Source organism: Copadichromis virginalis, linkage group LG6, assembly GCF_057382275.1.
Source record: "Copadichromis virginalis isolate Kocher_CV1m ecotype Utaka linkage group LG6, C_Virginalis_male_GT1.1, whole genome shotgun sequence".
In the NCBI taxonomy this organism is placed as follows: Eukaryota; Metazoa; Chordata; class Actinopteri; order Cichliformes; family Cichlidae; genus Copadichromis; species Copadichromis virginalis.
Genome location: NC_140623.1, coordinates 35,439,647 through 35,464,548, shown reverse-complemented (window position 1 = coordinate 35,464,548; position 24,902 = coordinate 35,439,647). Strand labels below are relative to the sequence as shown.

General features: G+C 39.8%; 3 protein-coding genes across 3 annotated transcripts; all 3 read left to right on the top strand.

Moving 5' to 3' along the window:
• Positions 1-1,977: 1,977 nt before the first annotated feature.
• Positions 1,978-6,790, top strand: LOC146708337 (kelch-like protein 10). Its single transcript, XM_085460175.1, has 5 exons — positions 1,978-2,256; positions 3,322-3,805; positions 4,145-4,759; positions 5,480-5,629; positions 6,355-6,790. The coding sequence occupies exons 1-5, from the start codon at positions 2,108-2,110 to the stop codon at positions 6,706-6,708; spliced, it is 1,752 nt and encodes a 583-aa protein (XP_085316301.1). The 5' UTR covers positions 1,978-2,107; the 3' UTR covers positions 6,709-6,790.
• Positions 6,791-9,168: 2,378 nt separating this feature from the next.
• LOC146708336 (kelch-like protein 10) lies at positions 9,169-14,147 on the top strand. Its single transcript, XM_085460174.1, has 5 exons — positions 9,169-9,440; positions 10,447-10,930; positions 11,499-12,113; positions 12,837-12,986; positions 13,712-14,147. Exons 1-5 carry the CDS (start codon positions 9,292-9,294, stop codon positions 14,063-14,065), a joined length of 1,752 nt encoding a protein of 583 aa, XP_085316300.1. The 5' UTR covers positions 9,169-9,291; the 3' UTR covers positions 14,066-14,147.
• A 3,227-nt stretch (positions 14,148-17,374) lies between these two features.
• LOC146708335 (kelch-like protein 10) lies at positions 17,375-22,392 on the top strand. Its single transcript, XM_085460172.1, has 5 exons — positions 17,375-17,648; positions 18,714-19,197; positions 19,766-20,380; positions 21,082-21,231; positions 21,957-22,392. The coding sequence occupies exons 1-5, from the start codon at positions 17,500-17,502 to the stop codon at positions 22,308-22,310; spliced, it is 1,752 nt and encodes a 583-aa protein (XP_085316298.1). The 5' UTR covers positions 17,375-17,499; the 3' UTR covers positions 22,311-22,392.
• The last annotated feature ends 2,510 nt before the right edge of the window (positions 22,393-24,902 follow it).

Here is a 24,902-nt window from a genome sequence, read left to right as displayed (position 1 = left end):
GTGTGTGTTTTTGTTTCCCCCCTATTGTGTGTAAATGGTTTGGCCAAATCATTATAAAAGCTACCCTCATGTGTCTTTGTAATTCGGTCAGTTTGTGAGTTAAGTTGTGTCTCACTTTGTTTGTTTAAGTTTCTGGAAATTACTTTTCGCAGAGTTATATTTAGTTGACCTCTTTTATGGGCCTGCTAATTATGATTTTGAATTTTGTCATTTTTGAACTTTTTGAGGGTTAAAATAAAGAAAACCCTTTTTGAAGATATTTTTTGCCTGTGTTCTCTATGCTTTGGCTGCTTGGTCCCTCACAGTCATACCATTCTGCAGCTCAGATAGTTGGCTAACCTCTCTCCGTGCTACCTTGAGGGTACTGCTCCTTGCGACTATTCAACTTGTAGCCAAGCATCTCACTGATCACTGCTGCCGTGTTGTAGATCAGCTTGTTAGTCTCGGAAATGGTGGTGGTATCGTCTATAGTGCTGCATTCACATGTTCTAGTAGATCCTCTGAGGGTACTTCACGTACATGTTCATTAGTCGTTAATAAATAGTGACACGTTTTACATTTTAAAATAAGGCTCCCATTGATAGTTGCAGATATTTATAATGCACTGATAAAATACAATATTATATGTTTAAAATATATCTTTACAAATGCCTATTGTGCTTACAAGGTAGTAACTTAGTCTGAAATGTTTAATATAGCAACTCTAGATGAAATATATAAGTGAATAGATCTCTATTTGGCAATAAACTGGTCAGGTTTTTCTCTTTCTTCTCTCTTTCTTTAATGCGTAACATTTATTAATGGTTTATAAAGTGTTTGAAGCTTAATTAATAACATAGCTATAAACGATTTATTAGCCATCTATAAGGGGAGTCTTATATTCCCCTATCCCACATTTGGGACAGGGGGAAAAAGCATAAAATGCTGTGCAGTCCCCCTACCTGCACAACATGAAGGTTGAAGCAACACCAACACAGCACCTTATTGCAGTAAACCAACGTGTAGACAGTGATTTGCAAAGCTGTTCATAGGAACAACCTCCCTCCATGGTGGTCTAATCTTTATTCTGATGCTGAATTGACTGATTTATGAATTTACTGTAAACATTTCTTACATTTTTCTTATTGCAAGCAGAAGGCTGTCCTGGGATTGTTCCTGCTGCTCCACTTTATTTTACAAAGACTCTAAATCAAACTCTTTCCATTATAATTTTCTAATTTTGGGATGATGTTTTCATACACACCTCTACATCTACATCAAACCAGGCTTGTCACATCCAACCTGCTTTTAGTCTTATATATATATTTTGTCTTATATCTTTGAGCAATTGTTCAACAGCAGATCTGCTACGCGTGTGCAGTCTGTGCTCAGGCAGGTGACTGCTTGCACCTGTCTGAGGTAACACTGTCAAGCACCGTCATTATAGCAGTCTTGTACGATATATACAGTACATATATTATAGTGTTGGTCTATAAAATTTTTCTAGAACACAAACCTGTTTTTTGTTTGTTTATTTGTTTGTTTTTTACTACTCTAGTACATCAGTAAAGTGCAGGAGCACATTTTTCCTCCTGGATAAAAGTCTAATACAATCCGAGAAAACAGCTTAGCCATGAATCATGCTATGTATCATATCTGTGTTTGGCACTGCCATGTATTTTTAGACTCATATTTTTAATAACAAATATTTTAGGTTGTGTAGTAGGGAAAATACCGGGGCAATAATGAAATGTATACGAAAAAAGTGTGGCAATGAGCTTGCATGCATAAAAGCTAAATGTGATATTGTAGTCCATAAGTTGACCTCTGTGAAGCAAACATACAAAATGCTGTGTGCTATCTGTGAGGCTCATTTGCAATACATTAAAACCAAATCAAAACAAAGCTGTTAAGCAATGAAAGGTTCATTTTTAAAAAAACGTAGATTTAGATTTGAAAACAATTCTATGGGGTGACTGTTGCCAAGTCATTTTGATGTCATAAGCTTCCATTCCATAATGTCACAGTTAGGTTTGATTTGGTGCTCAGAACACTTTAAGACAAACTGTATTGGATTGTAAGACAAACTTCAGACAAAAAAATAAGAAAAGCAGTCACAAAACTCAAGATGAGGGAAGAACAGCCTCCATACAAGTCGAGCTCGGTGTATAATGAACTCCGTTTTGAGGGAAAATTTTGTGATGCAATCATCAAAGTGGAGGATGTTGAATTTCCGGTCCACAAGATAATCCTGTGTAACTGCACCCCGTCCTTCAGGTGAGTTGCTTACCTGATAATGGGGAGGAATGATTACCGATTTATGTAATTCATGGTCTTAGTCTGTGAAACAGTGCCAACAAAAAGGAATCATGGAGCTTTTGTGATAAAAAGACGGTCACAGTCAACTGACAGATATACCCAAAACATAACGCAAACATTTGCACTTGGTGATTGCATGAACTAAATTCAGACTGTGTTGAGCTGAAGTTTCATTTATGTGTTTTATTAAGTTACATTAATATCTTATCAAGTGTTATCCACACAGTAAAACACACCAGATTTACTAATACTAAAAAGGTTGAATGCTATTATGCAGTTATATGCTGTGCAAAAGTTTTGAGTTGCCTCTCATGTCGTTATGTTTTGCTTTGAATTAGATGATTTTTTAAAGGTACACTTGAACAACAGTTCTCAGAGGCTTTCAAAGGTTTTGATTGGACATTTTTCACCCTTTTCGGTCCAGTCCTTGTACCTGACCATTTTCAGAGGAATGCTTTTGTTTTGTTTTGTTTTTGTTCATTTGTTTATTTGTTTGTTAAGCCATTTAAGCTAGGAATGGTTATGGAAGGGAAACAGGGACTGTAATTGAGCAAAATGCACTGGAACTTCCATAAGGAAAGGAAACTGGCTGAGATATGCCAAATTACACGGTAACTAGACTGAAGATCAGTGGAAACAGGCCTTATGGAGTTGACTTAAACATTTGTCATAGAGGTACAACACTGAGTGTCTCGAATCAGCTGTAAAACAAGGTGGAGGCTCTGTCACTGCATTTTGTTTGGCAATAGCTTCATATACATACTGCCAGTGTAATAAATCCAACACTCAAGCTCACTAAACATGTACAAACTCTGTTTTGGAGTTATATCCTCTACAGCAATATGGACTAGACATGAAAAGACTATCACAATAATCACATAGTAACACATGCAATCAGGCGATCATTTCCATTCCAGTCAATTGATTTTATATATTTATCCTACTTGTGCTTGACATGGTTTATTATCTTGTTGCTTCCACACCTTTTAAAATTCTCTGCTCTGTGTCCATCTCTACCCTCAGAGCTCTCTTCACCTCTTGGAGCGACCCAGACAAACAGGTCTTCAACATACCTGGCTTGTCTCCTGAGATGATGGCACTCATCATTGACTTTGCATACACTGGCAGTGTTTCTGTAACGGAGGAAAACGCAGTGGAACTTCTCATGGCAGCTGATCAACTCAATGTAATGGACATTGTAAAAATCTGCAGTGACTTCGTGGGGGAGCAACTCTGCGCAGAGAACTGTGTTGGCATTTGGCAGTTCACAAAAGTACACTTATCACCCGAACTACGTGCCAAGGCCTTCCACTACATCGTCAGTAACTTTGAGCAGGTGGTTCTTCAGGAGGAGTTCCTGCAGCTAACTGTGGAGGAACTTGGTGATATTCTTGAAAGAGATGACCTCAATGTACAGTGTGAGAGCACTGCGTACGAAGCACTTATAAAGTGGATTAGCCATGTGCCTGCAGAACGGGAACAACACCTCATCGCTCTGTTGTCTAAGGTGTATAAACTTCCATTACTACATTTAGTTTCGACTTAAATCTTCAGCATTTAAGTCATAGATTGAGTCAATCCATCTGGGTATAAGGATGCTTTAATCGCTCGAGATGTTGGTCTTTTCAGCTGTAGCCAAACCACATTTAAGCAATTCTCTTCTTTTGTCTATGTTGACAAAAAGGCTAATGGTGTCTCACTTTGGTCTCCCTCTTGCTAGCAATAAGAAAATGAAATAACACTACGAGCATTATCCTAAAGAAGCTGGAGTTGACTAAAACTGATATAGTTCAAATTCAATGTTTCCATTGTCTAAGTCCTATTGTCTTCTGTCATGTCTCTGTAGGTCCGACTGGGACTGGTGACTTTAGACTACCTAAGGGACAATGTGCGGCTCAATCAGTTGGTGCGGACCAGTTCTGACCGTCTGTCCATGATAAAGGCTGCCATTATATTACCACAAAATATGACCAACAGACCCTATGTGTTTCGCCTCTGTCCCCATCTTGCTCGTCCCCGCCTGCCTCATTCCGTCCTGCTGGCCATTGGGGGATGGAGTGACCGTAATCCAACTAACGCCATCGAGGCCTATGATTACCGGGCTGAATGCTGGGTAAACGTAACAAACAACCTGGAGCATCCTCGTGCCTATCATGGAGCCGCCTTCCTCAACGGGTACGTCTACTCCATTGGTGGCTTCGACAGGGTGGAGCATTTCAACAGCGTCCGTAGGTTTGACCTGACCACTCGCACCTGGAATGAGGTGGCACCCATGTACTGCCGCCGCTGCTATGTGAGCGTGACTGTGTTGAACGGGTTCATCTATGCCATGGGAGGCTACGACGGGCATGTACGACTCAGCAGTGCAGAGCGCTATCAACCTGAAACCAACCAGTGGAGTCTTATTGCATCCATGCATGAACAGAGGAGCGATGCCAGCTGCACAACACTTCACAGCCGGGTGGGTAAAGTAAAAGAGCAGGAGAGAAATAGAGTAGGGTCTCAGGCACACAGGCCTACAGACCTGTCAGCAACCTTTTGGTAACAACCAGTTGCTAGTGAAAAATATGTATTCCTCGGCTGGTTAGGGAGTGGTTGTAAGAAAGACACTGACTTCTACAAATAGTTTGTGAGTGTTTGCAGACAAGTCAGAGTATTCCATGCAAACCTCTGGTGTGCTCAACAGTCTGCTAATGACCAAAGCAAACACAAGGAGGTTTGTGGTGCAACACCTTTCTTCAATTTCACACTAGTGACACCATCAACCTCCAGCTACCACTTGCCAACCAGTCAGGGGATACACATTTTTTACAGTGAAGCGAGGTGCAAGATACCTCACAAACTGGTTTCTAAGCTAGAGTGATGAAGGCCTAAATTGAACAAAACTACACATTTAAAACTACCTGTATGCCCGTAATAGTGATGATAAGGAAAACAAAAGTCATTAAAAGAATTAGCTTTTTTTATTTTTGAAAGGCAGGGACTAAATGTCTAAATGTCAGTCTGTATCAGAAGAATTTATAGTGTTCATTGTTATGTTGATCATGTAAAAGAAAAAGATTTTCAAAAAACTTTTAAGTTCACAGAATGTAATAGCATGCAAGTAGGGAAAACATCAACTCTTAAAAAGTTGAAATATATACTAATGTCAGGTTTTTTTGTTTTTTTTCTTTGTCTTCAGATTTACATTTGTGGTGGATTCAATGGGAACGAGTGTCTGCAGACAGCTGAATGTTACAACCCAGAGACCGACCAGTGGACGATGATCAGTCCCATGAACAGCCGCCGCAGTGGGATAGGTGTCATTGCATATGCGGATCATGTCTTTGCAGTAAGACCAGAAAGTAGTGCTGACACTCACGTAACATACAAGTCACATCTGTAATGTGCCTTGATCAGCAAGGCTGACAGATTTGGCAGTTTTGCTAACTTTGTTTTGTATTCATCAATAATCAGATTCCTATCCTGACCACAGGTTCAGAGAAGGCATTCTCACTCATTAATTTAACTGATTAGTGATGTTTCTGCTGCATGTATTTTTTCATTTCATGATTTGAATTTGCTCCATTCCCAAAATGATTTCACTGATGATTTCACATTTCCTCATCATTCCACTAGGGGAAATATGTTAGAGACAATTTCAAAATTATCCTCCAACACCTTTTGAAAAATAAGCCAAGTGATTAGCACTCATTCTCTTGGGACAGTACGTATTTTAGCTGTAAATTTGTCTTGCTAGTTGCCTTAAACCCACTGATTTAGTTGATTTGCTGCTATACCCTTTGGTAAAAAGCAAAGATTGTGTAGTCTCACCTTCGGAGACATACTTCTTTATTTAGCTAGCTACTCTTGAAGATTTATTTTCTATTTACACTGTCTCTATTCAAAAATGAAAAAATTATTATCAGCAGAATGCAGTGACCTTATCCTGGTGCTGACCTGCTGAAGAAAGGACTGAAACTCGAAGCTCCTTTTTGAAATAAAGGCAAAAGAGCTGTGAAGACAACTGAAAACATAAATACTTCACAATCATTTCACCCATGCATTTACTTTTAGGTTGGTGGCTTTGATGGAAACAGACGTCTGCGCACCGCTGAGGCTTACAACCCACAAACCAATACGTGGAACCTCGTGTCCTCTATGTTGACCCGCCGCAGCAACTTTGGCATTGAGGTAATCAATAATCGCCTCTTTGCTGTCGGGGGCTTCAACGGCTTCACCACCACTTTCAACGTTGAGTACTACGACGCTTCAACCAACCGGTGGTTTAAAGCATGTGACATGGGGATTTTCCGCAGTGCCCTGAGCTGCTGTGTGGTGTCCGGACATCCCAACCTGTCTGATTACACCATTCCTCGTGACAGCCTGACATGTTTAAATGTGCCAGAAGAAGCAGCGGAGTCCACGTAACACCTTTAAAATGCAATACTGCCATGTGTCAACATCTGGGACTCCAACATGAAGGACTGAAATAAATCTTTAGAACATCAAACCGCTGGTGAACTGGACATTTTTTGTAGATATTTCAAAAACTTTAAGTGTGTGCGTGAGGAGACCGTGCACTGCAGATACTGGGTTTCATCAAGAGAACGCCATTGCAACAATAACAAATTTAAAAGAATTTTTCATTCCCTGCAAGGTATGGCTGCTGAGTAGAACGGACATGCACAAAGGGTGACCAGATCACAATAAGTCACATGTGGGACTTTTCCAAGTCCTCCTAGGTAAACACAACAAGAATAAAGGGAAGCTTTTACTCTCCCTTCTTAAGTCAGCTGGGGTTCTGTCTAGTAACAGACTTTACACTTGAGTAGGAATGTATCCACGGGTCATTTTTGAGCAATTTCTGACAATTTTTGAATCTTTAACAAATATTACACACATATACTGTGTTGCTTAACACCATCTTTTCTCTTGTGTGAAACAGAAAAATAACTCTATTTCTCAGTGTGTATTTAATGTGCTTTGTGGTATTTTCCACTATATTACATAGAATTATATATTTGTTTATGATAAAAAAGCATGACCTTCATATTTACTAAGGAAAATCCGGTCTTTATGTGTTCAGGGAGGTTGCTGTGATCTGCTCTCAGATCCGCTATCCACTGAGCATTGCTGTTATGGGTTGCGTCTTTCTCCCACATGCTCTTCCAGTATTGCTCCGTCTCCAGCCTTGGTGGTACTGTTCTCATATTGTTCCCCTGACACTGAGAGTACACCTTGGATTGTTCTGTGGAGAACAGCTGGTTTATTCTCCTGCCTTCGATCTCTCTGGTGTACCTCTTCAAGCGACTGGCCAAGGCTTTGAGTTGTTGCTTGGCAGTTTCCAAGACCTCAGGTATGGACGGCTTGCTGTACTTCTTAGGCATCTGCTTTGTCACTGTGATGGCATCAGCCACACATGGGTAAATCAGTCCATTTTTTCACTTTATTAGTTTGCTTTGCAGTTTTCTTCATTAATATAATTCATTAATCATAACACTGGTATTATGAGGCGCGCACATAGTAACATTGTGTGGTTTTTCTAAAATATTTTGTTATATTAATTATGTTTCTCTTTCTTTGAGTTACCTGGGTTTGGGTGGTGGCTGTTTTCTGTCTGGGCAAATATCGTGGCTGACAACTCTGGGAACAAAATGCCTGCTCAGCAGGACCAACCATGGGCTTACCAGGAGCAGGGGTGTTTTAGGTTTAGTTAGGTTATTCTGTGCTTAGTTAATATTAGTGTGTGTTTTTGTTTCCCCCCTATTGTGTGTAAATGGTTTGGCCAAATCATTATAAAAGCTACCCTCATGTGTCTTTGTAATTCGGTCAGTTTGTGAGTTAAGTTGTGTCTCACTTTGTTTGTTTAAGTTTCTGGAAATTACTTTTCCAGCACCTTATTGCAGTAAACCAACGTGTAGACAGTGATTTGCAAAGCTGTTCATAGGAACAACCTCCCTCCATGGTGGTCTAATCTTTATTCTGATGCTGAATTGACTGATTTATGAATTTACTGTAAACATTTCTTACATTTTTCTTATTGCAAGCAGAAGGCTGTCCTGGGATTGTTCCTGCTGCTCCACTTTATTTTACAAAGACTCTAAATCAAACTCTTTCCATTATAATTTTCTAATTTTAGGATGATGTTTTCATACACACCTCTACATCTACATCAAACCAGGCTTGTCACATCCAACCTGCTTTTAGTCTTATATATATATTTTGTCTTATATCTTTGAGCAATTGTTCAACAGCAGATCTGCTACGCGTGTGCAGTCTGTGCTCAGGCAGGTGACTGCTTGCACCTGTCTGAGGTAACACTGTCAAGCACCGTCATTATAGCAGTCTTGTACGATATATACAGTACATATATTATAGTGTTGGTCTATAAAATTTTTCTAGAACACAAACCTGTTTTTTGTTTGTTTATTTGTTTGTTTTTTACTACTCTAGTACATCAGTAAAGTGCAGGAGCACATTTTTCCTCCTGGATAAAAGTCTAATACAATCCGAGAAAACAGCTTAGCCATGAATCATATCTGTGTTTGGCACTGCCATGTATTTTTAGACTCATATTTTTTAATAACAAATACTTTAGGTTGTGTAGTAGGGAAAATACCGGGGCAATAATGAAAAGTACACAAAAAAGTGTGGCAATGAGCTTGCATGCATAAAAACTAAATGTGATATTGTAGTCCATAAGTTGACCTCTGTGAAGCAAACATACAAAATGCTGTGTGCTATCTGTGAGGCTCATTTGCAATACATTAAAACCAAATCAAAACAAAGCTGTTAAGCAATGAAAGGTTCATTTTTAAAAAAACGTAGATTTAGATTTGAAAACAATTCTATGGGGTGACTGTTGCCAAGTCATTTTGATGTCATAAGCTTCCATTCCATAATGTCACAGTTAGGTTTGATTTGGTGCTCAGAACACTTTAAGACAAACTGTATTGGATTGTAAGACAAACTTCAGACAAAAAAATAAGAAAAGCAGTCACAAAACTCAAGATGAGGGAAGAACAGCCTCCATACAAGTTGAGCTCGGTGTATAATGAACTCCGTTTTGAGGGAAAATTTTGTGATGCAATCATCAAAGTGGAGGATGTTGAATTTCCGGTCCACAAGATAATCCTGTGTAACTGCACCCCGTACTTCAGGTGAGTTGCTTACCTGATAATGGGGAGGAATGATTACCGATTTATGTAATTCATGGTCTTAGTCTGTGAAACAGTGCCAACAAAAAGGAATCATGGAGCTTTTGTGATAAAAAGACGGTCACAGTCAACTGACAGATATACCCAAAACATAACGCAAACATTTGCACTTGGTGATTGCATGAACTAAATTCAGACTGTGTTGAGCTGAAGTTTCATTTATGTGTTTTATTAAGTTACATTAAAATCTTATCAAGTGTTATCCACACAGTAAAACACACCAGATTTACTAATACTAAAAAGGTTGAATGCTATTATGCAGTTATATGCTGTGCAAAAGTTTTGAGTTGCCTCTCGTGTCGTTATGTTTTGCTTTGAAGTAGATGATTTTTTAAAGGTACACTTGAACAATAGTTGTCAGAGGCTTTCAAAGGTTTTGATTGGACATTTTTCACCCTTTTCGGTCCAGTCATTGTACCTGACCATTTTCAGAGGAATGCTTTTGTTTTGTTTTTGTTTGTTTGTTTATTTGTTTGTTAAGCCATTTAATGTTGACCTATGAAAAAGGAAACAGGCTGAGATATGCCAAATTACACGATAACTAGACTGAAGATCAGTGGAAACAGGCCTTATGGAGTTGACTTAAACATTTGTCATAGAGGTACAACACTGAGTGTCTCGAATCAGCTGTAAAACATGGTGGAGGCTCTGTCACTGCATTTTGTTTGGCAATAGCTTCATATACATACTGCCAGTGTAATAAATCCAACACTCAAGCTCACTAAACATGTACAAACTCTGTTTTGGAGTTATATCCTCTACAGCAATATGGACTAGACATGAAAAGACTATCACAATAATCACATAGTAACACATGCAATCAGGCGATCATTTCCATTCCAGTCAATTGATTTTATATATTTATCCTACTTGTGCTTGACATGGTTTATTATCTTGTTGCTTCCACACCTTTTAAAATTCTCTGCTCTGTGTCCATCTCTACCCTCAGAGCTCTCTTCACCTCTTGGAGCGACCCAGACAAACAGGTCTTCAACATACCTGGCTTGTCTCCTGAGATGATGGCACTCATCATTGACTTTGCATACACTGGCAGTGTTTCTGTAACGGAGGAAAACGCAGTGGAACTTCTCATGGCAGCTGCTCAACTCAATGTAATGGACATTGTAAAAATCTGCAGTGACTTCGTGGGGGAGCAACTCTGCGCAGAGAACTGTGTTGGCATTTGGCAGTTCACAAAAGTACACTTATCACCCGAACTACGTGCCAAGGCCTTCCACTACATCATCAGTAACTTTGAGCAGGTGGTTCTTCAGGAGGAGTTCCTGCAGCTAACTGTGGAGGAACTTGGTGATATTCTTGAAAGAGATGACCTCAGTGTACAGTGTGAGAGCACTGCGTACGAAGCACTTATAAAGTGGATTAGCCATGTGCCTGCAGAACGGGAACAACACCTCATCGCTCTGTTGTCTAAGGTGTATAAACTTCCATTACTACATTTAGTTTCGACTTAAATCTTCAGCATTTAAGTCATAGATTGAGTCAATCCATCTGGGTATAAGGATGCTTTAATCGCTCGAGATGTTGGTCTTTTCAGCTGTAGCCAAACCACATTTAAGCAATTCTCTTCAAGATCATTAAAACTGTATCAGAAAGCTTCACACATATTATAGAATAAATTGTATTTATTTAGTGTAGTTGCTAGGCCTATGACTAAAAACTGTCCGTAACAAGTACAACCATTCTCCCCTGTTTGTGTTCCTCAGCTTTATTTTAGTTTATGTCATTTGTTTTTTATATAAAGTTAAACTTAACACATTAGATTTAAGATTTATCTTCATCAGAACTGTACAAAGGACTTTTGTCTATGTTGACAAAAAGGCTAATGGTGTCTCACTTTGGTCTCCCTCTTGCTAGCAATAAGAAAATGAAATAACACTACGAGCATTATCCTAAAGAAGCTGGAGTTGACTAAAACTGATATAGTTCAAATTCAATGTTTCCATTGTCTAAGTCCTATTGTCTTCTGTCATGTCTCTGTAGGTCCGACTGGGACTGGTGACTTTAGACTACCTAAGGGACAATGTGCGGCTCAATCAGTTGGTGCGGACCAGTTCTGACCGTCTGTCCATGATAAAGGCTGCCATTATATTACCACAAAATATGACCAACAGACCCTATGTGTTTCGCCTCTGTCCCCATCTTGCTCGTCCCCGCCTGCCTCATTCCGTCCTGCTGGCCATTGGGGGATGGAGTGACCGTAATCCAACTAACGCCATCGAGGCCTATGATTACCGGGCTGAATGCTGGGTAAACGTAACAAACAACCTGGAGCATCCTCGTGCCTATCATGGAGCCGCCTTCCTCAACGGGTACGTCTACTCCATTGGTGGCTTCGACAGGGTGGAGCATTTCAACAGCGTCTGTAGGTTTGACCTGACCACTCGCACCTGGAATGAGGTGGCACCCATGTACTGCCGCCGCTGCTATGTGAGCGTGACTGTGTTGAACGGGTTCATCTATGCCATGGGAGGCTACGACGGGCATGTACGACTCAGCAGTGCAGAGCGCTATCAACCTGAAACCAACCAGTGGAGTCTTATTGCATCCATGCATGAACAGAGGAGCGATGCCAGCTGCACAACACTTCACAGCCGGGTGGGTAAAGTAAAAGAGCAGGAGAGAAATAGAGTAGGGTCTCAGGCACACAGGCCTAGAGACCTGTCAGCAACCTTTTGGTAACAACCAGTTGCTAGTAAAAAATATGTATTCCTCGGCTGGTTAGGGAGTGGTTGTAAGAAAGACACTGACTTCTACAAATAGTTTGTGAGTGTTTGCAGACAAGTCAGAGTATTCCATGCAAACCTCTGGTGTGCTCAACAGTCTGCTAATGACCAAAGCAAACACAAGGAGGTTTGTGGTGCAACACCTTTCTTCAATTTCACACTAGTGACACCATCAACCTCCAGCTACCACTTGCCAACCAGTCAGGGGATACACATTTTTTACAGTGAAGCGAGGTGCAAGATACCTCACAAACTGGTTTCTAAGCTAGAGTGATGAAGGCCTAAATTGAACAAAACTACACATTTAAAACTACCTGTATGCCCGTAATAGTGATGATAAGGAAAACAAAAGTCATTAAAAGAATTAGCTTTTTTTATTTTTGAAAGGCAGGGACTACATGTCTAAATGTCAGTCTGTATCAGAAGAATTTATAGTGTTCATTGTTATGTTGATCATGTAAAAGAAAAAGATTTTCAAAAAGCTTTTAAGTTCACAGAATGTAATAGCATGCAAGTAGGGAAAAACATCAACTCTTAAAAAGTTGAAATATATACTAATGTCAGGTTTTTTTGTTTTTTTTTTCTTTGTCTTCAGATTTACATTTGTGGTGGATTCAATGGGAACGAGTGTCTGCAGACAGCTGAATGTTACAACCCAGAGACCGACCAGTGGACGATGATCAGTCCCATGAACAGCCGCCGCAGTGGGATAGGTGTCATTGCATATGCGGATCATGTCTTTGCAGTAAGACCAGAAAGTAGTGCTGACACTCACGTAACATACAAGTCACATCTGTAATGTGCCTTGATCAGCAAGGCTGACAGATTTGGCAGTTTTGCTAACTTTGTTTTGTATTCATCAATAATCAGATTCCTATCCTGACCACAGGTTCAGAGAAGGCATTCTCACTCATTAATTTAACTGATTAGTGATGTTTCTGCTGCATGTATTTTTTCATTTCATGATTTGAATTTGCTCCATTCCCAAAATGATTTCACTGATGATTTCACATTTCCTCATCATTCCACTAGGGGAAATATGTTAGAGACAATTTCAAAATTATCCTCCAACACCTTTTGAAAAATAAGCCAAGTGATTAGCACTCATTCTCTTGGGACAGTATGTATTTTAGCTGTAAATTTGTCTTGCTAGTTGCCTTAAACCCACTGATTTAGTTGATTTGCTGCTATACCCTTTGGTAAAAAGCAAAGATTGTGTAGTCTCACCTTTGGAGACATACTTCTTTATTTAGCTAGCTACTCTTGAAGATTTATTTTCTATTTACACTGTCTCTATTCAAAAATGAAAAAATTATTATCAGCAGAATGCAGTGACCTTATCCTGGTGCTGACCTGCTGAAGAAAGGACTGAAACTCGAAGCTCCTTTTTGAAATAAAGGCAAAAGAGCTGTGAAGACAACTGAAAACATAAATACTTCACAATCATTTCACCCATGCATTTACTTTTAGGTTGGTGGCTTTGATGGAAACAGACGTCTGCGCACCGCTGAGGCTTACAACCCGCAAACCAATACGTGGAACCTCGTGTCCTCTATGTTGACCCGCCGCAGCAACTTTGGCATTGCGGTAATCAATGATCGCCTCTTTGCTGTCGGGGGCTTCAACGGCTTCACCACCACTTTCAACGTTGAGTACTACGACGCTTCAACCAACCGGTGGTTTAATGCGCCTCACATGGGGATTTTCCGCAGTGCCCTGAGCTGCTGTGTGGTGTCCGGACATCCCAACCTGTCTGATTACACCATTCCTCGTGACAGCCTGACATGTTTAAATGTGCCAGAAGAAGCAGCGGAGTCCACGTAACACCTTTAAAATGCAATACTGCCATGTGTCAACATCTGGGACTCCAACATGAAGGACTGAAATAAATCTTTAGAACATCAAACCGCTGGTGAACTGGACATTTTTTGTAGATATTTCAAAAACTTTAAGTGTGTGCGTGAGGAGACCGTGCACTGCAGATACTGGGTTTCATCAAGAGAATGCCATTGCAACAATAACAAATTTAAAAGAATTTTTCATTCCCTGCAAGGTATGGCTGCTGAGTAGAACGGACATGCACAAAGGGTGACCAGATCACAATAAGTCACATGTGGGACTTTTCCAAGTCCTCCTAGGTAAACACAACAAGAATAAAGGGAAGCTTTTACTCTCCCTTCTTAAGTCAGCTGGGGTTCTGTCTAGTAACAGACTTTACACTTGAGTAGGAATGTATCCACGGGTCATTTTTGAGCAATTTCTGACAATTTTTGAATCTTTAACAAATATTACACACATATACTGTGTTGCTTAACACCATCTTTTCTCTTGTGTGAAACAGAAAAATAACTCTATTTCTCAGTGTGTATTTAATGTGCTTTGTGGTATTTTCCACTATATTACATAGAATTATATATTTGTTTATGATAAAAAAGCATGACCTTCATATTTACTAAGGAAAATCCGGTCTTTATGTGTTCAGGGAGGTTGCTGTGATCTGCTCTCAGATCCGCTATCCACTGAGCATTGCTGTTATGGGTTGCGTCTTTCTCCCACATGCTCTTCCAGTATTGCTCCGTCTCCAGCCTTGGTGGTGCTGTTCTCATATTGTTCCCCTGACACTGAGAGTACACCTTGGATTGTTCTGTGGAGAACAGCTGGTTTATTCTCCTGCCTTCGATCTCTCTGGTGTACCTCTTCAAGCGACTGGCCAAGGCTTTGAGTTGTTGCTTGGCAGTTTCCAAGACCTCAGGTATGGACGGCTTGCTGTACTTCTTAGGCATCTTCTTTGTCACTGTGATGGCATCAGCCACACATGGGTAAATCAGTCCATTTTTTCACTTTATTAGTTTGCTTTGCAGTTTTCTTCATTAATATAATTCATTAATCATTTGGGTAAACCTAACACTGGTATTATGAGGCGCGCACATAGTAACATTGTGTGGTTTTTCTAAAATATTTTGTTATATTAATTATGTTTCTCTTTCTTTGAGTTACCTGGGTTTGGGTGGTGGCTGTTTTCTGTCTGGGCAAATATCGTGGCTGACAACTCTGGGAACAAAAAATGCCTGCTCAGCAGGACCAACCATGGGCTTACCAGGAGCAGGGGTGTTTTAGGTTTAGTTAGGTTATTCTGTGCTTAGTTAATATTAGTGTGTGTTTTTGTTTCCCCCCTATTGTGTGTAAATGGTTTGGCCAAATCATTATAAAAGCTACCCTCATGTGTCTTTGTAATTCGGTCAGTTTGTGAGTTAAGTTGTGTCTCACTTTGTTGGTTTAAGTTTCTGGAAATTACTTTTCGCAGAGTTATATTTAGTTGACCTCTTTTATGGGCCTGCTAATTATGATTTTGAATTTTGTCATTTTTGAACTTTTTGAGGGTTAAAATAAAGAAAACCCTTTTTGAAGATATTTTTTGCCTGTGTTCTCTATGCTTTGGCTGCTTGGTCCCTCACAGTCATACCATTCTGCAGCTCAGATAGTTGGCTAACCTCTCTCCGTGCTACCTTGAGGGTACTGCTACTTGCGGCTATTCAACTTGTAGCCAAGCATCTCACTGATCACTGCTGCCGTGTTGTAGATCAGCTTGTTAGTCTCGGAAATGGTGGCGGTATCGTCTATAGTGCTGCATTCACATGTTCTAGTAGATCCTCTGAGGGTACTTCACGTACATGTTCATTAGTCGTTAATAAATAGTGACACGTTTTACATTTTAAAATAAGGCTCCCATTGATAGTTGCAGATATTTATAATGCACTGATAAAATACAATATTATATGTTTAAAATATATCTTTACAAATGCCTATTGTGCTTACAAGGTAGTAACTTAGTCTGAAATGTTTAATATAGCAACTCTAGATGAAATATATAAGTGAATAGATCTCTATTTGGCAATAAACTGGTCAGGTTTTTCTCTTTCTTCTCTCTTTCTTTAATGCGTAACATTTATTAATGGTTTATAAAGTGTTTGAAGCTTAATTAATAACCGAGATATAAACGATTTATTAGCCATTTATAAGGGGAGTCTTATATCCCCCTATCCCACATTTGGGACAGGGGGAAAAAGCATAAAATGCTGTGCAGTCCCCCTACCTGCACAACATGAAGGTTGAAGCAACACCAACACAGCACCTTATTGCAGTAAACCAACGTGTAGACAGTGATTTGCAAAGCTGTTCATAGGAACAACCTCCCTCCATGGTGGTCTAATCTTTATTCTGATGCTGAATTGACTGATTTATGAATTTACTGTAAACATTTCTTACATTTTTCTTATTGCAAGCAGAAGGCTGTCCTGGGATTGTTCCTGCTGCTCCACTTTATTTTACAAAGCCTCTAAATCAAACGCTTTCCATTATAATTTTCTAATTTTGGGATGATGTTTTCATACACACCTCTACATCTACATCAAACCAGGCTTGTCACATCCAACCTGCTTTTAGTCTTATATATATATTTTGTCTTATATCTTTGAGCAATTGTTCAACAGCAGATCTGCTACGCGTGTGCAGTCTGTGCTCAGGCAGGTGACTGCTTGCACCTGTCTGAGGTAACACTGTCAAGCACCGTCATTATAGCAGTCTTGTACGATATATACAGTACATATATTATAGTGTTGGTCTATAAAATTTTTCTAGAACACAAACCTGTTTTTTGTTTGTTTATTTGTTTGTTTTTTACTACTCTAGTACATCAGTAAAGTGCAGGAGCACATTTTTCCTCCTGGATAAAAGTCTAATACAATCCGAGAAAACAGCTTAGCCATGAATCATGCTATGTATCATATCTGTGTTTGGCACTGCCATGTATTTTTAGACTCATATTTTTAATAACAAATACTTTAGGTTGTGTAGTAGGGAAAATACCGGGGCAATAATGAAAAGTACACAAAAAAGTGTGGCAATGAGCTTGCATGCATAAAAACTAAATGTGATATTGTAGTCCATAAGTTGACCTCTGTGAAGCAAACATACAAAATGCTGTGTGCTATCTGTGAGGCTCATTTGCAATACATTAAAACCAAATCAAAACAAAGCTGTTAAGCAATGAAAGGTTCATTTTTAAAAAAACGTAGATTTAGATTTGAAAACAATTCTATGGGGTGACTGTTGCCAAGTCATTTTGATGTCATAAGCTTCCATTCCATAATGTCACAGTTAGGTTTGATTTGGTGCTCAGAACACTTTAAGACAAACTGTATTGGATTGTAAGACAAACTTCAGACAAAAAAATAAGAAAAGCAGTCACAAAACTCAAGATGAGGGAAGAACAGCCTCCATACAAGTCGAGCTCGGTGTATAATGAACTCCGTTTTGGGGGAAAATTTTGTGATGCAATCATCAAAGTGGAGGATGTTGAATTTCCGGTCCACAAGATAATCCTGTGTAACTGCACCCCGTACTTCAGGTGAGTTGCTTACCTGATAATGGGGAGGAATGATTACCGATTTATGTAATTCATGGTCTTAGTCTGTGAAACAGTGCCAACAAAAAGGAATCATGGAGCTTTTGTGATAAAAAGACGGTCACAGTCAACTGACAGATATACCCAAAACATAACGCAAACATTTGCACTTGGTGATTGCATGAACTAAATTCAGACTGTGTTGAGCTGAAGTTTCATTTATGTGTTTTATTAAGTTACATTAAAATCTTATCAAGTGTTATCCACACAGTAAAACACACCAGATTTACTAATACTAAAAAGGTTGAATGCTATTATGCAGTTATATGCTGTGCAAAAGTTTTGAGTTGCCTCTCGTGTCGTTATGTTTTGCTTTGAAGTAGATGATTTTTTAAAGGTACACTTGAACAATAGTTGTCAGAGGCTTTCAAAGGTTTTGATTGGACATTTTTCACCCTTTTCGGTCCAGTCCTTGTACTTGACCATTTTCAGAGGAATGCTTTTGTTTTGTTTTGTTTTTGTTCATTTGTTTATTTGTTTGTTAAGCCATTTAAGCTAGGAATGGTTATGGAAGGGAAACAGGGACTGTAATTGAGCAAAATGCACTGGAACTTCCATAAGGAAAGGAAACTGGCTGAGATATGCCAAATTACACGGTAACTAGACTGAAGATCAGTGGAAACAGGCCTTATGGAGTTGACTTAAACATTTGTCATAGAGGTACAACACTGAGTGTCTAGAATCAGCTGTAAAACAAGGTGGAGGCTCTGTCACTGCATTTTGTTTGGCAATAGCTTCATATACATACTGCCAGTGTAATAAATCCAACACTCAAGCTCACTAAACATGTACAAACTCTGTTTTGGAGTTATATCCTCTACAGCAATATGGACTAGACATGAAAAGACTATCACAATAATCACATAGTAACACATGCAATCAGGCGATCATTTCCATTCCAGTCAATTGATTTTATATATTTATCCTACTTGTGCTTGACATGGTTTATTATCTTGTTGCTTCCACACCTTTTAAAATTCTCTGCTCTGTGTCCATCTCTACCCTCAGAGCTCTCTTCACCTCTTGGAGCGACCCAGACAAACAGGTCTTCAACATACCTGGCTTGTCTCCTGAGATGATGGCACTCATCATTGACTTTGCATACACTGGCAGTGTTTCTGTAACGGAGGAAAACGCAGTGGAACTTCTCATGGCAGCTGATCAACTCAATGTAATGGACATTGTAAAAATCTGCAGTGACTTCGTGGGGGAGCAACTCTGCGCAGAGAACTGTGTTGGCATTTGGCAGTTCACAAAAGTACACTTATCACCCGAACTACGTGCCAAGGCCTTCCACTACATCATCAGTAACTTTGAGCAGGTGGTTCTTCAGGAGGAGTTCCTGCAGCTAACTGTGGAGGAACTTGGTGATATTCTTGAAAGAGATGACCTCAATGTACAGTGTGAGAGCACTGCGTACGAAGCACTTATAAAGTGGATTAGCCATGTGCCTGCAGAACGGGAACAACACCTCATCGCTCTGTTGTCTAAGGTGTATAAACTTCCATTACTACATTTAGTTTCGACTTAAATCTTCAGCATTTAAGTCATAGATTGAGTCAATCCATCTGGGTATAAGGATGCTTTAATCGCTCGAGATGTTGGTCTTTTCAGCTGTAGCCAAACCACATTTAAGCAATTCTCTTCAAGATCATTAAAACTGTATCAGAAAGCTTCACACATATTATAGAATAAATTGTATTTATTTAGTGTAGTTGCTAGGCCTATGACTAAAAACTGTCCGTAACAAGTACAACCATTCTCCCCTGTTTGTGTTCCTCAGCTTTATTTTAGTTTATGTCATTTGTTTTTTATATAAAGTTAAACTTAACACATTAGATTTAAGATTTATCTTCATCAGAACTGTACAAAGGACTTTTGTCTATGTTGACAAAAAGGCTAATGGTGTCTCACTTTGGTCTCCCTCTTGCTAGCAATAAGAAAATGAAATAACACTACGAGCATTATCCTAAAGAAGCTGGAGTTGACTAAAACTGATATAGTTCAAATTCAATGTTTCCATTGTCTAAGTCCTATTGTCTTCTGTCATCTCTCTGTAGGTCCGACTGGGACTGGTGACTTTAGACTACCTAAGGGACAATGTGCGGCTCAATCAGTTGGTGCGGACCAGTTCTGACCGTCTGTCCATGATAAAGGCTGCCATTATATTACCACAAAATATGACCAACAGACCCTATGTGTTTCGCCTCTGTCCCCATCTTGCTCGTCCCCGCCTGCCTCATTCCGTCCTGCTGGCCATTGGGGGATGGAGTGACCGTAATCCAACTAACGCCATCGAGGCCTATGATTACCGGGCTGAATGCTGGGTAAACGTAACAAACAACCTGGAGCATCCTCGTGCCTATCATGGAGCCGCCTTCCTCAACGGGTACGTCTACTCCATTGGTGGCTTCGACAGGGTGGAGCATTTCAACAGCGTCCGTAGGTTTGACCTGACCACTCGCACCTGGAATGAGGTGGCACCCATGTACTGCCGCCGCTGCTATGTGAGCGTGACTGTGTTGAACGGGTTCATCTATGCCATGGGAGGCTACGACGGGCATGTACGACTCAGCAGTGCAGAGCGCTATCAACCTGAAACCAACCAGTGGAGTCTTATTGCATCCATGCATGAACAGAGGAGCGATGCCAGCTGCACAACACTTCACAGCCGGGTGGGTAAAGTAAAAGAGCAGGAGAGAAATAGAGTAGGGTCTCAGGCACACAGGCCTAGAGACCTGTCAGCAACCTTTTGGTAACAACCAGTTGCTAGTGAAAAATATGTATTCCTCGGCTGGTTAGGGAGTGGTTGTAAGAAAGACACTGACTTCTACAAATAGTTTGTGAGTGTTTGCAGACAAGTCAGAGTATTCCATGCAAACCTCTGGTGTGCTCAACAGTCTGCTAATGACCAAAGCAAACACAAGGAGGTTTTTGGTGCAACACCTTTCTTCAATTTCACACTAGTGACACCATCAACCTCCAGCTACCACTTGCCAACCAGTCAGGGGATACACATTTTTTACAGTGAAGCGAGGTGCAAGATACCTCACAAACTGGTTTCTAAGCTAGAGTGATGAAGGCATTTAAAACTACCTGTATGCCCGTAATAGTGATGATAAGGAAAACAAAAGTCATTAAAAGAATTAGCTTTTTTTATTTTTGAAAGGCAGGGACTAAATGTCTAAATGTCAGTCTGTATCAGAAGAATTTATAGTGTTCATTGTTATGTTGATCATGTAAAAGAAAAAGATTTTCAAAAAACCTTTAAGTTCACAGAATGTAATAGCATGCAAGTAGGGAAAAACATCAACTCTTAAAAAGTTGAAATATATACTAATGTCAGGTTTTTTTTGTTTTTTTTCTTTGTCTTCAGATTTACATTTGTGGTGGATTCAATGGGAACGAGTGTCTGCAGACAGCTGAATGTTACAACCCAGAGACCGACCAGTGGACGATGATCAGTCCCATGAACAGCCGCCGCAGTGGGATAGGTGTCATTGCATATGCGGATCATGTCTTTGCAGTAAGACCAGAAAGTAGTGCTGACACTCATGTAACATACAAGTCACATCTGTAATGTGCCTTGATCAGCAAGGCTGACAGATTTGGCAGTTTTGCTAACTTTGTTTTGTATTCATCAATAATCAGATTCCTATCCTGACCACAGGTTCAGAGAAGGCATTCTCACTCATTAATTTAACTGATTAGTGATGTTTCTGCTGCATGTATTTTTTCATTTCATGATTTGAATTTGCTCCATTCCCAAAATGATTTCACTGATGATTTCACATTTCCTCATCATTCCACTAGGGGAAATATGTTAGAGACAATTTCAAAATTATCCTCCAACACCTTTTGAAAAATAAGCCAAGTGATTAGCACTCATTCTCTTGGGACAGTACGTATTTTAGCTGTAAATTTGTCTTGCTAGTTGCCTTAAACCCACTGATTTAGTTGATTTGCTGCTATACCCTTTGGTAAAAAGCAAAGATTGTGTAGTCTCACCTTTGGAGACATACTTCTTTATTTAGCTAGCTACTCTTGAAGATTTATTTTCTATTTACACTGTCTCTATTCAAAAATGAAAAAATTATTATCAGCAGAATGCAGTGACCTTATCCTGGTGCTGACCTGCTGAAGAAAGGACTGAAACTCGAAGCTCCTTTTTGAAATAAAGGCAAAAGAGCTGTGAAGACAACTGAAAACATAAATACTTCACAATCATTTCACCCATGCATTTACTTTTAGGTTGGTGGCTTCGATGGACACAGACGTCTGCGCACCGCTGAGGCTTACAACCCGCAAACCAATACGTGGAACCTTGTGTCCTCTATGTTGACCCGCCGCAGCAACTTTGGCATTGAGGTAATCAATAATCGCCTCTTTGCTGTCGGGGGCTTCAACGGCTTCACCACCACTTTCAACGTTGAGTACTACGACGCTTCAACCAACCGGTGGTTTAAAGCATGTGACATGGGGATTTTCCGCAGTGCCCTGAGCTGCTGTGTGGTGTCCGGACATCCCAACCTGTCTGATTACACCATTCCTCGTGACAGCCTGACATGTTTAAATGTGCCAGAAGAAGCAGCGGAGTCCACGTAACACCTTTAAAATGCAATACTGCCATGTGTCAACATCTGGGACTCCAACATGAAGGACTGAAATAAATCTTTAGAACATCAAACCGCTGGTGAACTGGACATTTTTTTGTAGATATTTCAAAAACTTTAAGTGTGTCCGTGAGGAGACCGTGCACTGCAGATACTGGGTTTCATCAAGAGAACGCCATTGCAACAATAACAAATGTAAAAGATTTTTTCATTCCCTGTAAGGTATGGCTGCTGAGTAGAACGGACATGCACAAAGGGTGACCAGATCACAATAAGTCACATGTGGGACTTTTCCAAGTCCTCCTAGGTAAACACAACAAGAATAAAGGGAAGCTTTTACTCTCCCTTCTTAACTCAGCTGGGTTCTGTCTAGTAACAGACTTTACACTTGAGTAGGAATGTATCCACGGGTCATTTTTGAGCAATTTCTGACAATTTCTGAATCTTTAACAAATATTACACACATATACTGTGTAGCTTCACATATACCATCTTTTCTCTTGTGTGAAACAGAAAAATAACTCTATTTCTCAGTGTGTATTTAATGTGCTTTGTGGTATTTTCCACTACATTGCATAGAATTAAATATTTGTTTATGATAAAAAGCATGACCTTCATATTTACTAAGGAAAATCCGGTCTTTATGTGAGCAAGTAAAATTGAATTGAATTGAATTGAATTACGGTTGCAAAATAGCTCAAAAACTCAAAAGTGACCTGTACATGACTTAAATGTGTTTTTCCTGTAGTGTTTCACCTTAAAGCACAAATGTCAGCCTCATGATGTCACTGGAGTAAATACCAATGGGTCACCAAAGTCAGAGTCATCATCTGTGGAAGAATTTCTGTACAAAAGCCTCCGCCAATCCAGTGTCAAGACAGAGTGCATTAATTTTACAATCTATTTGAAAATAAAATCTGATATTATTGCATTTGCAATGTGGCTAGAGCCTTAGATTTACTATTTAGGAACCATAAATGTGTGTACTACTGCCACTGCTGAAGCAAGCCATCAAGCTGTTGTTGAGTCTGCGTCATACTGAGCCAAAGCGTTGGATCAAGCAACAGACAGAACAGTCGACAGTGCCATCTCTTGAGCAATGCTTTGGCATGGGTAATAAATGGTTTTACTTTGTATTCAGCATTCACACTGAAAATGGAGCTGTACTCAGTGAAACATCAATATACCATGTGAACAACAGTGTATGTGTTTTTTAAACGTAGAATTTGTTTTGAAATTACAAGGCAGAGGAAGGAAACCTGCTGCTAATACTGGCCCATTACCATATTCTTCTGTTAGCTGTCACCTGACTGCAAAAATTATTTCAAGCGCTAAGCTAATGTGCTGATATAAATCAAGAGGTCCACACCGCATCAGAAATTATACTCACTGCAGCCTGGAGGAGTGACGTCTCTCCTCACTCAGACATTGCTGTAAAATCGTGGTTTATGGGGTTGATGTGGTGAGCAGGAACTTAGGAGCCTGTCCCGTGTGACCTATGATTGATTGTCAGCTTCGAATGCTCACCTGTGCAGCATCCAAAGATGGTGGTGGATAAGCATATTCATGGCTGCCCGTCTTGACCTTTATGAAGTAATTAAGGGCCTGAGCTCACTGAAAAGAGCTGAGTGCTCAAGTGCTCCACAAAGCTGCACTGGACCTCAGTGAGTTGCCTGCCTCACCTCCAGAAATTAGGTTTTTGAAATCCATTTCGTGTTGTCAGGGTATGGTTAAACAGCAGCATAGATACGGCATTCATTTGTTAGTAATGTTGTTAAATAATTTTTGCATTAATTCAAACAATTTTTTTTATCACAAATGAATGAAAAATGTATTTTCCTGAAGAAGAGCATTTTTAAAAGAGATACACGCTACAGAGAGCTTCTTCTCTTTACTTATGCTCTGACAGCTGTGAACGCTCAAGCGCTGCACAAACCTAAACACTGTATTTAATACTCGCTCCCTGACCTTATCTGTGAGGCTTCCAACAAACCGAACCGCTAAATTGGATGAACTTTTAAATGGGTACTTCAGAGAAACCAAGCAAGTAGATTGGGACAGGCCTTTAAATTGGAGTTGATTTTTTTGAGAGACAATTTAAATGACACTAACAAAACTCTATCAAGTTCCATGTCTATTAAGCCACTTTAAAGAAATGTTACTATTACTATCTCTGCCTTAACCACTCCCTAGAAAGATATTCTAGTCTGTTTATGAGGCTTCTGTAAACTGGGCACATAGACGCATGACAAATATCAAGCACCTGTGCCTCAAGAGCAAACAGGATTTTGAAAGTGTTTTTTTCTCCTACTAAGTAAATAAGTAGGAATGGTGTTCTTTTCTGATAAAAGTCTCCAAATACTTATGCGGGAATCTCCTTGGGACTCTCGCCACAATAAATCCTATTATTTTCTACACGCAGACTCCATCCTCTTATTCCCACCTTCAATTTAGGTGATCTGCTTCTCTAGTTTAACCATAACCCAAACTAATTACTCCTGTGGCCTTAACATGACCTTCAATAATTACTGAAATAACTGGTGACAGAAGCTTTCACTCATCATGTTTTAAGAGTCTTCCATAG

Excerpts from the sequence above, each read along its gene's own strand:
- LOC146708337 (XM_085460175.1), top strand. The coding sequence starts at position 2,108 with ATGAGGGAAGAACAGCCTCCATACAAGTCGAGCTCGGTGTATAATGAA. Across the intron at positions 3,806-4,144 it reads TCATCGCTCTGTTGTCTAAG|GTCCGACTGGGACTGGTGAC; the intron begins GTGTATAAACTT and ends ATGTCTCTGTAG. Across the intron at positions 5,630-6,354 it reads ATGCGGATCATGTCTTTGCA|GTTGGTGGCTTTGATGGAAA; the intron begins GTAAGACCAGAA and ends ATTTACTTTTAG.
- LOC146708335 (XM_085460172.1), top strand. The coding sequence starts at position 17,500 with ATGAGGGAAGAACAGCCTCCATACAAGTCGAGCTCGGTGTATAATGAA. Across the intron at positions 17,649-18,713 it reads AACTGCACCCCGTACTTCAG|AGCTCTCTTCACCTCTTGGA; the intron begins GTGAGTTGCTTA and ends CTCTACCCTCAG. Across the intron at positions 21,232-21,956 it reads ATGCGGATCATGTCTTTGCA|GTTGGTGGCTTCGATGGACA; the intron begins GTAAGACCAGAA and ends ATTTACTTTTAG.
- LOC146708336 (XM_085460174.1), top strand. The coding sequence starts at position 9,292 with ATGAGGGAAGAACAGCCTCCATACAAGTTGAGCTCGGTGTATAATGAA. Across the intron at positions 12,114-12,836 it reads GCACAACACTTCACAGCCGG|ATTTACATTTGTGGTGGATT; the intron begins GTGGGTAAAGTA and ends CTTTGTCTTCAG. Across the intron at positions 12,987-13,711 it reads ATGCGGATCATGTCTTTGCA|GTTGGTGGCTTTGATGGAAA; the intron begins GTAAGACCAGAA and ends ATTTACTTTTAG.